Source organism: Somniosus microcephalus, chromosome 25 (assembly GCF_052327205.1).
Source record: "Somniosus microcephalus isolate GS21.2 chromosome 25, FLI_Smic_1.0, whole genome shotgun sequence".
Taxonomy (NCBI): domain Eukaryota; kingdom Metazoa; phylum Chordata; class Chondrichthyes; order Squaliformes; family Somniosidae; genus Somniosus; species Somniosus microcephalus.
This window is the reverse complement of record NC_141011.1, coordinates 28,045,156-28,057,880: the sequence shown is the minus strand read 5'-3', so window position 1 is coordinate 28,057,880 and position 12,725 is coordinate 28,045,156. Positions and strand designations below refer to the sequence as shown.

Genomic DNA, 12,725 nt, shown 5'->3' with positions numbered 1-12,725 from the left:
TGTCCAACCATTATTCTGGAACCCTTTCACTCCCAAATATTGAGACCGTCACAACATTTCCTTTCATAATACAATACAAAGGCAAGAAAAGGCGTCACGATGCTGTGTGTTACTGCAGCAGAAAGACAGCAGAATCCAGCAGTAATCAGACAGTAAGCTGCCCAATCACTGCTGCTACTAACTGCAGTCATATTACACCACATGGTTCTGTCTTGCACTCGAGTGTGGTAACATATGTGTGTCTGACTGAAAGAGCTGTGCGCCTTAGGCGTTTACACTGCTGCCAACAAAATTATTCAAAACCATTAACAATCTGCCAAACAAAAATATATTTAAAGATAAAACGACCCAAGTCTCTGTGAAGAATAGAGTTTAGAACAAGAAAGAGCCATTTGGCCCAATCGACCCTGCCTGATCCCGAGGAGGAAAAATGAACAAAAACTTAATGATAACCAGCATTGCTGTTAGGATTTCAGTGAAGTAATAGTGGGCATGTTAAATTTTTGTATCATGTCCACCTGAACAGGGAGAAAAATCCACTAGTTATTAGGGTTGCAAAGGGGTGGAAAGTTTCCCGGTAAATTTCCGGAAATTTTCCATGGGAAGTTTGGGAATTTTGCCCAAAAAAGCACATGCTAGCATAATATTGTTTTTTTTGTATTTTTTTCTTTTTTTTCCACAGGTCCTCTCTTAAAATTACTAACAGAGATGGAATCTTAATTATTAAGGAATTTCTTAATCAATATATGTTTATCTTCTTACTTGGCTTGTTTTAATAATTACAAGTTTTGTGTGTGACTGTGAACAAATGTGTCCTGATTGGTTGGATGAGTGGATGAGCGATTAGCTCCCTCTATTTGTAATATTTGCATATCGAATTGTGATTGGCCTGCAGGCATCTGTAAGACTGCTATAGCTTTTTTAAGATCCAGGTTAGGGGTCCTGAGGGAAGTCATTTTGTTTTCTGCTGATGTTGTGATGATGCAGTAAGTAAATCAGACTTTATACCAAATAAACCAGTTACTTGTTGAACTCTGTTGTCCTTCAATTTAAAATATACAAAATAATACACTATTGGTGATGTAGCGTCGTGTGTGTACAGGTCATGCTTCCATCACATGGAGCATCAGCAAAAATGTACTCACCCTGTTGCAATCGTGCTGATCGACCGCAGTTCGACACAGAGATGAATGCCCTTTATTTCTCTGCATAGAACAATGCCACGTTTACCGTCGGATGTGTGGAAGCATTTTACCCCAGGCATTAAAGATGGAAAGACTGAGTACATGTGCAAACACTGTAGAAAGCCATATGTAAAGAATGCCACAAAGATGCAGCAGCATTTATCCAAATGCAACAACTTCACTCAAAGCTCACAGCAGTCAGCCCAGAGTTCCTCTGCTTCCATTCAAGAAGATGATGGTTCTCATTCAGCATTAGGCTCCTTATCATCAGCAACTCCTGGCCCACTTGGAAGGTTCTTTGATACAATGGATAACCATAGCCAGAAGAATGCAGATGAGTGCCTTGCTTGAGCTGTATATGCAACAGGCTCACCCCTCATGCTCACAGCCAATGTGTACTGGAAGAGATTTTTCAATGTTATTCGCCCTGCATACTGTCCTCCCACCAGACATGCTTTGTCTACTTATTTGCTGGAGGCTGAGTATAACAGAGTCCAAGGAAAGCTCAAAGAAACGATAGCGATGGCAGACTGTGTTGCAGTTATCTCAGATGGGTGGTCAAATGTACGAGGGGAGGGCATCATAAACTACATCGTCTCCACTCCTCTCCCAGTGTTCTTCAAGAGCACAGACACGAAGGACAACAGACACACAGGCACATACATTGCTGATGAGCTGAAAGCGGTCATCAACGATCTTGGATCACAAAAGGTCTTTGCAGTAGTTACTGACAATGCTGCGAATATGAAGGCTGCTTGGGCTCAAGTGGAGGAGGCCTACCCTCATATTACGTCTATTGGGTGCGCAGCTCATGGGCTTAACCTGCTCAAGGACATCATGGGTTTGAGAACCATGGAAGCACTGTACAAGAGAGCCAAGCAAGTTGTTAAGTATGTCAGGGGAAAACAGGTAGTTGCAGCAACCTACAACTCCAAGCAAATGACAAAGAACAAGAACACCACACTGAAGCTGCCCAACAACACTAGATGGGGTGGTGTTGTCATAATGTACAACAGCCTTCTGGAGGGTAAGGAGTCGCTGCAAGAAATGGCAATATCCCAGTCTGGGGATATGGAAACACCATCAAGAAAATACTGCTGGATGATGTGTTTTGGGAGAGAGTGGTTAGCAGCCTTAAACTACTCTCACCAGTAGCATCTGCAATTGCTCAGATTGAAGGAGATGACGCTGTCTTGTCAGATGTTCTCAGGCTTTTTACTGATTTAAAAGAACAAATCAGCATTGCCCTACCCACATCCCTGCTGCTCAAAGCAGAGGAGAAGGCAATTGTTCAATTCATACAGACGCGTCAAGAATTTTGTGTCAAGCCGATTCATGCTGCAGCATACATGCTGGACCCAAAGCATGTTGGGAGACCAATACTTTCTGGAGAACAGATCAACAGCGCTTACAGTGTGATTTCTACCCTCTCACACCATCTCAATCTGGATGTGGGCAAAGTTCTGGGAAGTCTGGCAAAGTTCTCTACCAAGCAAGGTCTTTGGAATGGGGATGGGATATGGGAATCATGCAAGCATATCAGTGCACATACCTGGTGGAAGGGACTTTGTGCATCTGAGGCCCTGTCACCTATTGCATCGGTGATACTCCAAATCCCACCTTCATCAGCGGCCTCTGAACGAAACTGGTCACTTTTTGGGAATACGCATACAAAGGTGCGCAATAGGCTGACTAACAAGAGAGTGGAGAAACTGGTGGCTATCCGGGCGAACCTACAACTTATTGTGCCAGATACAGAAGTGTCCACCACACAGCTAGACACTGACACAGAGGAGGAAATGGACACGTCAGAGCCAAAGTCAGAGAATCAGGAGGAGCAATGAGGAGTAGAAGACTCAGAAGACTCATGAGTAGAAGACTCAAAGGGACAAAATAAGGACAAATTACAGGCTAAATAAGCTGACGCTCTTTTTATTTTATTTTAGATGGGTCTTTTTGTGGGGGTTCAATAAAGTTCAAAATTATAACCTAAATAAAGTTTTGAAAGCCTGTTTTTATTTGTATGGAACAGTATGTCTATTTTGACGACAAAGATAATATAAGGGTCAGAGACAAAAACCATCAGTGTGCAAAAAAACTCAAAATTCCCAAAAATTCCCATGGAAAGTTTCCTCTTTTAAAAATTCCCAGAATTTTGCAACCCTACTAGTTATACATTTCGCCTCCCAACATTGGGTTGCTTCTAAAGGAGAACACTTTGAGCTAGGATGAAATGCAGACGATCACAGGCCTGTCACTAGTGATAGGAGCAATTTGAAGAGATGAATCAAAAGTATCATGCAACAATAAAGCATAATGGCTTAAGTGTGAGTTTTTCTTATAGTGTGGCAAAGCCACCAAAGAGACTCTGACAGTAACTTGTACAATTGTCTTTAATCATTATTGTTACCTTTTAATGTTTGCCCTGTTTAAACAGCGCGGGATCGATAAAATCGCGATCTGACTCGATGATGTCATCACGTGGGTCGCGTGACGTTCCCAACGGCGGGAAACGTGATGACGTCAGGGTTGGAGGGCGTTTCCAGTTAGTCCTCGTGGAGTGAGCTAGTGTACAGACCTGTTTGGAGTTTCTCCTGCGTTTCTTGTTTTGTAATACTTTCAGAGCATTAAACTAAGTTTGTTAACTACCAGTTTAGTTCACAGTGTTTTTGTTAGGAGTGCATAGACTCCTACAATAGCACATCAGTACCAGTACACTAAACTAAGCCAACATTTATCGAGCTATTATTCAAACCTGCTATCTTATCCCTCTCCACTCAAGGTGTTATTTCATGTTGAAGTACAGCCTACCCAGTAACTCAGCCAAGTGACAATTCTCTGTGCATAAGTCTAGACTGGGAGTGTTGGCAGGCTATTCCATCATGGCAAACATCATAGCTAATACCAAATGAGTTCTCCCATAATGTTCACACATGTCTACTTTCAAGCAGGACTTACTGGATAGTGATTAGAAGCAGGAACCCTTACTGTGTTTATCCCTTTTCCAGCCAAACTATGGTGAGGCTAATTGTACTTACTGATATTGTGGCTGGAATTCGCTAACTTGGCACAGACCAGGTATCAAACTGGTCGGGAAGACACAGTGTGCATTTACCCACTCAGCCATATGGGGAGCAGATATCAAGTACTTACGGTTTTTCCAATCCATTTACATTTTAATGCCTCAACGCCCTTATATTTGCTCCATCCTTATGTTGTATTTCCCTATTATACAAGTCTAAAGTATTTCCCAATTACAGCAAGCAACCTCCAGCCCAGCCCTCGATTCCTCTCTCAAAAAAGCCCTTAAATAACTCAATTTTCATTAAACTCACAGGGTAGACATAGATGAGGAAGACCATTCAGTCCAACTTAACTCATTCTTCCAAAAACAGCCTACAGTTCCCTCATCATTGCATCTGTTTCTTAAATGATTCCAGAGTGTTTGCCTCCACTACCTTACCCAAAGAGCATTTCATGTGTTGATCGTTCTTTGTGTGAAGTGCTTCTGACATCAGTCCTAAACTTGCCTTTTGCTCCATTCCATCCAACAGTTGAAGTTTACAAACCTACTCAACTTTACATCTGCTTGCCTGTTCTGGAACAAGTCCAGATGTGTCTCTACTTTTACACTTCCAGGTTTCTGCCTCATAAATCAGCTCCATATACATTTTTTAGCTTGTTTAGCTGCTGCTTCTCTAACTTATCCCAACATGGGCAACATTCCACAGGTGCCTTCCAACATTTGGTTAAACCAAAATAAACACGGTGCTGAAATTTCACCCATGCGCTGGGCACACCTCAGGCATTGCTGTGGGAGGTGATAGCAGAAAATGAGGTGAAATCCGGTTCTGCCAAGACTACTAATGTTCCATTATGGGTGTACTAAAGGCCCCAGAATACTGAACGAGCAGGTGGAATCCTAGAGGGAGATCGATTACGTCGCTGGGATGGCCCGAATGCTCCTTTGGCAGCTGCAGAACTGAGGTTGCTCTGTTAGCGAGAGGCCTTTCTCAAAGCTGCAACTGCTACGTCGGAGTGGCATGGAGCCGCTCCAACATTCAACGACTCAATCAGGGCAGGCACCGCTGAAACACCGCCCCAACCATGCTAATGACTTCATCCCCATAATTTGGGAGGAGGTCAGTGACCTTGGGGTCCACTTCATTGCACTCGTGCTGGTGGAGCGGACTAACAGAATTGTGACATCTATGTCCTTTCACTTGATTCTTCAGTTGCAAAACACGTGATTAACTCAGAACCCAATATACATTGGAGGTGAAATTACCCCATCAATAAGTTTGGAAGAAAGCTCAGTAAGCAGGAAATGGGATTTCCCATTTATGCATTGGTTTTGTGTGCATAAATTATCAACAGAAGGAATCTCACCCCGCATTCAGAACTGTGAAGGGTTCAAATACCAGGGGCACACGTTTAAAAACTGGGAAGTTAGCCAAATTTTTTTGTCAAAGGGTAATGGAATGCAGAACAAGTTCCCAGGAAAGCCCATTGTAGTGATCAGCATAAATGGATTGAAGGGGCAATTGCATACCTTTCTGGAGAGAAGGAGTTGAGGGATATAGTGATGGCAGGTAGGTAGGCTTGAACTATGAAAAAGGCACGGTGGCATAGTGGTTAGCACTGTTGCCTCACAGCGCCAGGGACCCGGGTTCAAATCTGGCCTCGGGCGACTGTCTGTGTGGAGTTTGCACATTCTCCCTGTGTCTGCGTGGGTTTCCTCCGGGTGCTCCGGTTTCCTCCCACAGTCCAAAGATATGCAGTTTAGGTTGATTTGGCTATGATAAATTGACCCTTAGTGTTAGGGGATTAAATACGTGGGGTTACAGGGATAGGGTGGGATATGTGTCGGTGCAGGCTTGATGGGCCGAAATGGCCTCTATCTGCACTGTAGATTCTGTGACTAGTGGCCTTTACCTTATTAAAATGATTATTTCTGCATAACCAATCTTTCTTCACCTCTAGCAAGTGTGGCTTTATTTTATCAACGTCATTGCTCCTCTTTACTTTTCTCTCTTGTTCCTTCTGAACTGTAAAAATGCTGTCTTTCTCCCTACATGCCAAGTTTGTTGAAATTAAGATATCACACTGTCTCCTAATCTAAATCATTCTTTTCCAAAGACCATGGAATTCCTATAATCTACAGTCTTTTAAAATCTAAACTCGGTGTCGCTAATCACTACTTCATGATTTATCTCATCTCTTTTAAACTTTGGTGTTGGTCTTCATTATGGACCTTGGCCCTTCACCTTAGTTTCTCAACAAGAGAAAGAGCTTCTAGCAGGGTTTCACCAGATCGTAATGAAGAGCAGAAATCGGTCTAATTTCCCCCCCACCCAGCACAGGGGCACGGAGGTCACTTGTGCCTTTCTGCCACCTGGCAGAGATCAGGTAGTTAAACACAGACCAGGGTTTGAACTTGGGATCTTCCTGGTCTGTGTGCCTCGGCTATTCCTTGGATAAACTTGCCGAGCCGTTGGGGAAGCCTCCTAAAGTCTTGTGTACCTTTGCATCTAATTATAGAATCTCAACAATTACTTGGCTTGCATTTGCCAAGCTCCATACCCTTTGTTTAGAACCGTATCTATTTTTCCTTACTGACAGAAAACATTTTGCTACTAACTTGTAATTCCCCATTCCTGCAGTGGAACTCGGAAATACTGAATTATCCTGGCTCAAAATGCCTCCCAAGCGACATCAAGGACTGACCTGGATGCCGATCTTTGGGATTTCCGTTGGACTCGGTCATTAACATTTCTTGATGTTGACAACAGCAGAGGTGTTCCCAAAGGTGTGTGGGCACCAGAGCCGGAAGATCTAGTGGGGAGTGGGGGAAAAGGAAAATTAAAATATGAAAAACCCACCAACTGGGGGATTTCTTTACTACCTGACGACGTTACTTAGACTGGAGTGGTAACTTTAGATTTAAGGTACTCCCTGTAGCACAAGGTAAATTGCTGGTTTAATTTACTTAAAAAAATCAAAAGGTGTGTATCCAAGGGGTCAATAATCACCCCACTTGAACTAACTGGTTTACTGAATTTAACAGAGTCTCGCACAACCCAACATAAAAAGAGTCAAAGATGTTTCCTTGATTTAAATGGCAACATTGATCAGTTTTGGTACATTTTATAGGTTTCAGCTGTCTAGGCCCTAGGCTCTGAAATTCCCTTCCTTAACCTCTCACCTCTCTTTCCTCCTTTAAGGCTCTCCTTAAAACCTACCTCTTTGACCAATCTGTCCTAATTTCTCCTTATGTGGCTCAGTGTCAAATTTTGCTTGATAACGCTCCTGTGAAGCGCCTTACGACATTTTACTGTGTTAAAGGCGCTATATAAATGCAAGTTTTTTTTTGCTTGACGTAGACGTGTTAAATGTTCGTGTCTTCTGGGATATGCACCACTGTACTTATGTTTTTAAAAGTGTCTGGCAATCTGTACATCAAATGAATAAATATGAAGCAGATGAAGCGTCATCAACTGACGTCATCCGACACCGGCTTTCCCTTAATTGGCCGGCAAGCTCGCAGGGCGGGTTTAACAAGGCCAATCAGGGGAAAATAGCGTCTGTTCGTCAGACATCGCTGGGGGCGGGACTGGAACCCGAAAACCAGCAGTCCCGCCTCAAACTCGGCCTTCCAGGTAAGATTCCGCCCTATGGCTTCAAAGGAAGTTCGACTAGTAGAACGAAATCTACAGGCCATAGGGACACATTTTAAGGGGCTGAATGACCTTTTCTCATTCTTGGCTGTTCTTATGTGGGCAGTGTTAAATTCAGCCAGCAGAATATGAGTGGAGTAAATGTTAAACCCTCCGGTATGCACCTCTGAGATAATAATATAGAAAAGGCACAGCTTCTTGTTCATGGGGAAAAGGCCTGTGAAAAGATGGTTGTGTAAAAATCTGAAATTGTAATGCTTCCTGAGTACACGCCCGCTTCTCTACCTGCCATTATTTGATGTCTGCAGTTCTGATTCTATATTATGTGCACTGAATCAACAAACCATTTCTGACATATGTGCCCTTTTGCACATACCTTCCTCATTATTAGTGACTATTGAATGTATCATGCTTAGAATGATATACTTGACAAGCACTCATCATGTTCAAAGACAACAAGGACCTGAGGAAGTTGTCATAGAAAACAAAACAAATAAAAGTTAAAGAAAAAAGTGGTTTGGGGGCAAGAGGGAAACACACACATTGAAAACATTTTCTTAACGATAAAAATAAACTTGACAACCTAGGGCTCATTTGGTGTGTGGGAGCTCACTGCAGCTCCTTGTCACAGTGTAAGAAGGCTGACTATGTCAGCAGAAGATCATTTAAAATTAACTACAAGGCCAGCAGTGAAAGAGGCATTTTGAATAATACCGGGCCCCACTTCTGCCTGCTTCATGCAGTAGCGGCGGGATTTTGAGTTGATACCGTGATCCTATCAGCCCGCTGATGATGTCTGCATGGAAGGGTCGTATGCAAGAAGTGCCCATTCACACTTCTGGTGGGATTTTAAAATGATTAAAAAGAACGAAGGCGATCTGGCCAGGTAACCAGGTCCACTCCAGATTCCTCCACAGTTTGCCCAGAATTCGGGGCTCCAGTTTTTAATTTTTCCTCTCTTGCACAAATGAAAAGTAAACTTAAAAAAAATGAATTATATTGTATAAGGAGAACCTGTCTGCAGTGCGGGTACCTGTGTTTTACGTTGTAGACTACTGAATTGTTGTTCCGTACAACATCCTCCTGTTCATTCAATTGTTGTAGAAGCTCCCTCTTCTCAACAAGGAGCAGATCGTTTTCATATGTGACCTTCATGTTCCAGGCGTGTTCCTGTGGGTTGGTGACAAGAGACAACATGAGCACGATTAATCGCAGCTCTATTTTTAAAACTCTTGGGGGGTGAAATTCGATTGGGGGCGGTAACCGAAATAGCGGCAGACATTTAACGCCTGGCGCGGGAGTACCACCCCAGCTGCTAAATTGGGCTTACCGCCCCGGTGAGGAAGCAGAGCGCTATCTCGGGCGCTCCACTTCCTCTCGGGGCGGTGTTTGGGGCGCAAAGCGCGGTAGCACCGGAGCACTACATGGCCGCTCCGCGTAGCGCTGATGCGTTTCAGCGCCACTCCCCTTCCGTTAAAGGGGAGGGCTGCTGCGCACTCTGCAGGCCGTTTGATGGCCTCCACTTGCCCACCAGGGTGGTGTGGTGCTGTGGCTGCAGCCCGGCACCGAGACACGGTGCCGTATGGCGTGATGGCGGCCACGGACCACGCCAAGGGCCGCCAAGTGGGGCCGACCTGGAGGTCGGCCAAAATATAGGGTGGTAACATATAGGGTGGATAAAGGTGAACCAGTGGACGTAGTGTATTTAGACTTCCAAAAGGCATTTGACAAGGTGCCACACAAAAGATTATTGCTTAAGATAAAAAATCACGGGATTGGGGGTAATATTCTGGCATGGATAGAGGATTGGCTATCTAACAGAAGGCAGAGAGTTGGGATAAATGGTTCATATTCAGACTGGCAATCAGTAACCAGTGGTGTTCCGCAGGGGTCAGTGCTGGGTCCCCAACTCTTTACAATCTATATTAACGATTTGGAGGAGGGGACCGAGTGTAACACGTCAAAGTTTGCAGATGATACTAAGATGGGAGGGAAAGTAGTGAGTGAGGAGGACATAAAAAACCTGCAAGGGGACATAGACAGGCTAAGTAAGTGGGCAGAGATTTGGCAGATGGAATACAATACTGGAAAGTGTGAGGTTATGCACTTTGGCAGGAAAAATCGTAGAGCAAGTTATTATCTTAATGGCAAGAAACTGGAAAGTACTGAAGTACAAAGGGATCTTGGGGTCCTGGTGCACGAAACTCAAAAGGTTAGTATGCAGGTGCAGCAAGTGATTAAGAAGGCCAATGGAATGTTGGCTTTCATTGCTAGGGGGATAGAATATGAAAATAGGGAGGTATTGCTTCAGTTGTACAAGGTATTGGTGAGACCGCACCTGGAATACTGCATACAGTTTTGGTGTCCATACTTAAGAAAGGACATACTTGCTCTCGAGTCAGTACAAAGAAGGTTCACTCGATTAATCCCGGGGATGAGGGGATGGACATATGAGGAGAGGTTGAGTAGATTGGGACTCTACTCATTGGAGTTCAGAAGAATGAGAGGCGATCTTATTGAAACATATAAGATTATGAAGGGGTTGGATCGGGTGGATGCAGGGAGGATGTTCCAGATGATGGGTGAAACTAGAACTAGGGGGCATAGTCTTAGAATAAGGGGCTGCTCTTTCAAAACTGAGATGAGGAGGAACTACTTCACTCAGAGGGTGGTAGGTCCATGGAATATGCTGCCCCAAAAAGCTGTCGAAGCTACATCATTACATAAATTTAAAACAGAAATAGACAGTTTCCTAGTAGAAAAGGGAATTAAGGGTTACGGGGAGCGGGCAGGAATTTGGACATGAGTCTAGGTTCGGATAGGTCATGGCCCTGTGGGTAGCGGAGCGGGCCCAGGGGCCGTGTAGCCTGATCCTGCTCCTGTTTTCGTGTGTCTAATGCTGTTAGATTCAGGAGATAGTCCTGTCATAGTGGATTGGCGGTTAGGATCAGATCAGCCATGATCTTATTGAATGGCGGAGCAGGCTCGAGGGGCCAATTGGCCTACTCCTGCTCCTATTTCTTATGTTCTTATGTTCTTATAATAAAATGGCGGCGTGGGGCGCAACCGGACCACCCCTTTAATTACTGCCCTGCCAGTGGTGTGCGGCCAGGTTCACGACCCGCGAGGTTGCTGCTGACATTGCTCGCGGCAGCCTCATAGGGCACAGCCAAATTTCAGCCACGGTGTGCTAAGGGGCTGCGGCGGGGCGCTAAGGAGTCGCGTCGCTTGGTGATGACATCATCGCCGGTGGCGCAGCGGCTCGGGGCGCTACTGGCAGGGGCACGGCGCTATCAGCTAGTGCCTCATTAGTGCCCTGCCGAATTTCTCGGCAGGCGCTATTAGTGCCCCCGCCCCGGGGGGGGGGGGGGGGGAGGTGCTAACAGCGGGCACAAAGGAGGCAAATTTCGCCCCCTTGGTTTTTAAAATAAACGTTTAATGCTCATTAGGGTTACTGGTGTTAGTGCTGGGAAATGAAGCAACTTGCATTCATGGCACCAGTGTCAGCATCACACATTCCCAGGTTAGGTACAGTGTGGGTTAGATATAGAGTAAAGCTCACTCTATATCAGTGTCCCACCAAGCACTCCCAGGTCAGGTACAACACAGGTTAGATACAAAGCAAACCTCTTGAACTCTGCTGAACAACAGAGGAGCACACCTGCTGTACCACAGTGACATTCTTTCTACACTGACCATTCTGCGGCCTCTCGGAGCGAGTTTGCCAATTTAGTGTTCGGGCAGTTGTGTGCTCTGGGCTCATGCCCAGTTGGAACTGCCCAAAGTAACTTCAATTAGGAACCTTACAAGTAACAGATAGAGGAGACTTTCATCTCAATAAACGTATCCCTATTGGTTCAGAGTGACTGATTTAACAACAACAACTTGTATTTATATAGCACCTTTAACGTAGTAAAATGTCCCAAGATGCTTCACAGGAGTATTACAAGACAAAACATTTGACTTAAGAGAAAACATGCTCTTGAAATGGTGGAGGATCAGGCTGACAAAAGACAGGTGATTTAATTTCTACTTTCACTTCAGATAAAATATGCCAGAAATGCTGGAATTCTGAAATAAAAACAGAAAATGCTCGAACCGCATAGTAGGTCAGTCAGTACCTGGAAGAGAAAGGTAGGGTAATGTTTCAGGTGCAACCCTTCCTCAGAATTCTGGTAACATACATCATCCAACACATTTCACCTCCTGGTTTACGTTTGTGTACCCATGACGAGAAAAGACCAGCGAGCCCATTCGTGCTCACTCACATCCAATATTTTAAAATCCATTCACAGGCTACTAAATCCACGACCAGCCTATTTGTAGTTAGCATATCTACACACATATCTTTACTTGTCTCCATTTCAGGTCTCTTCTGTATCCCCGATTTCCATTGCCCCACCATTGGTGGCTGTGCCTTCAGCTGTCTAGGCCCTAAGCTCTGGAATTCCCTCCTTAAACTACTCCGCCTTTCTCTCCTCCATTAAGATGCTCCTTAAAACCTATCACTTTGGCTAAGCTTTTGGTCACCTGTCCTAATATCTTATGTAGCTTGGTGTCAAATTTTATCTGATAACACTCTGTGATGTGCCTTGGGATGTTCTACTATGTTAAAAGCGTTTTTAAATGCAAGTTGTTGTTGAGTTCCGTCTTTATTGTGAGCCATGTTTATAGTGTGCTGGTGCTGCCACTAACTGATGTGAGAGTTTTGTGCAGCCCACAGTAACACCAAAGCTAAACTGGCCAGATTTACTAAAGTCAGCGGCCAGGAGGACACAACGAATCTGACAAGTTTTACTATTGCTGCACAAGACTCAGGTGTCAGGATCCAGCAGCACTCGTTCAATAGGGGCTTTGGGTAGCC

General features: G+C 44.5%; 1 protein-coding gene across 4 annotated transcripts in view; it reads right to left on the bottom strand.

The window, feature by feature from the left end:
* ccdc30 (coiled-coil domain containing 30) overlaps window positions 1-12,725 on the bottom strand; it is a 203,826-nt gene that overhangs the window by 23,053 nt on the left and 168,048 nt on the right. For 3 of the 4 annotated variants that reach the window (XM_085966952.1, XM_085966949.1, XM_085966950.1), the window contains 2 exons: window positions 8,895-9,031; window positions 6,912-7,019 (listed from right to left, as the gene is read on the bottom strand). In XM_085966952.1, coding sequence (XP_085823078.1) covers window positions 6,912-7,019; window positions 8,895-9,031 — 245 coding nt within the window. The remainder of the gene's footprint in view (window positions 1-6,911; window positions 7,020-8,894; window positions 9,032-12,725) is intronic. The other variant, XM_085966951.1, reaches the window with a different exon arrangement.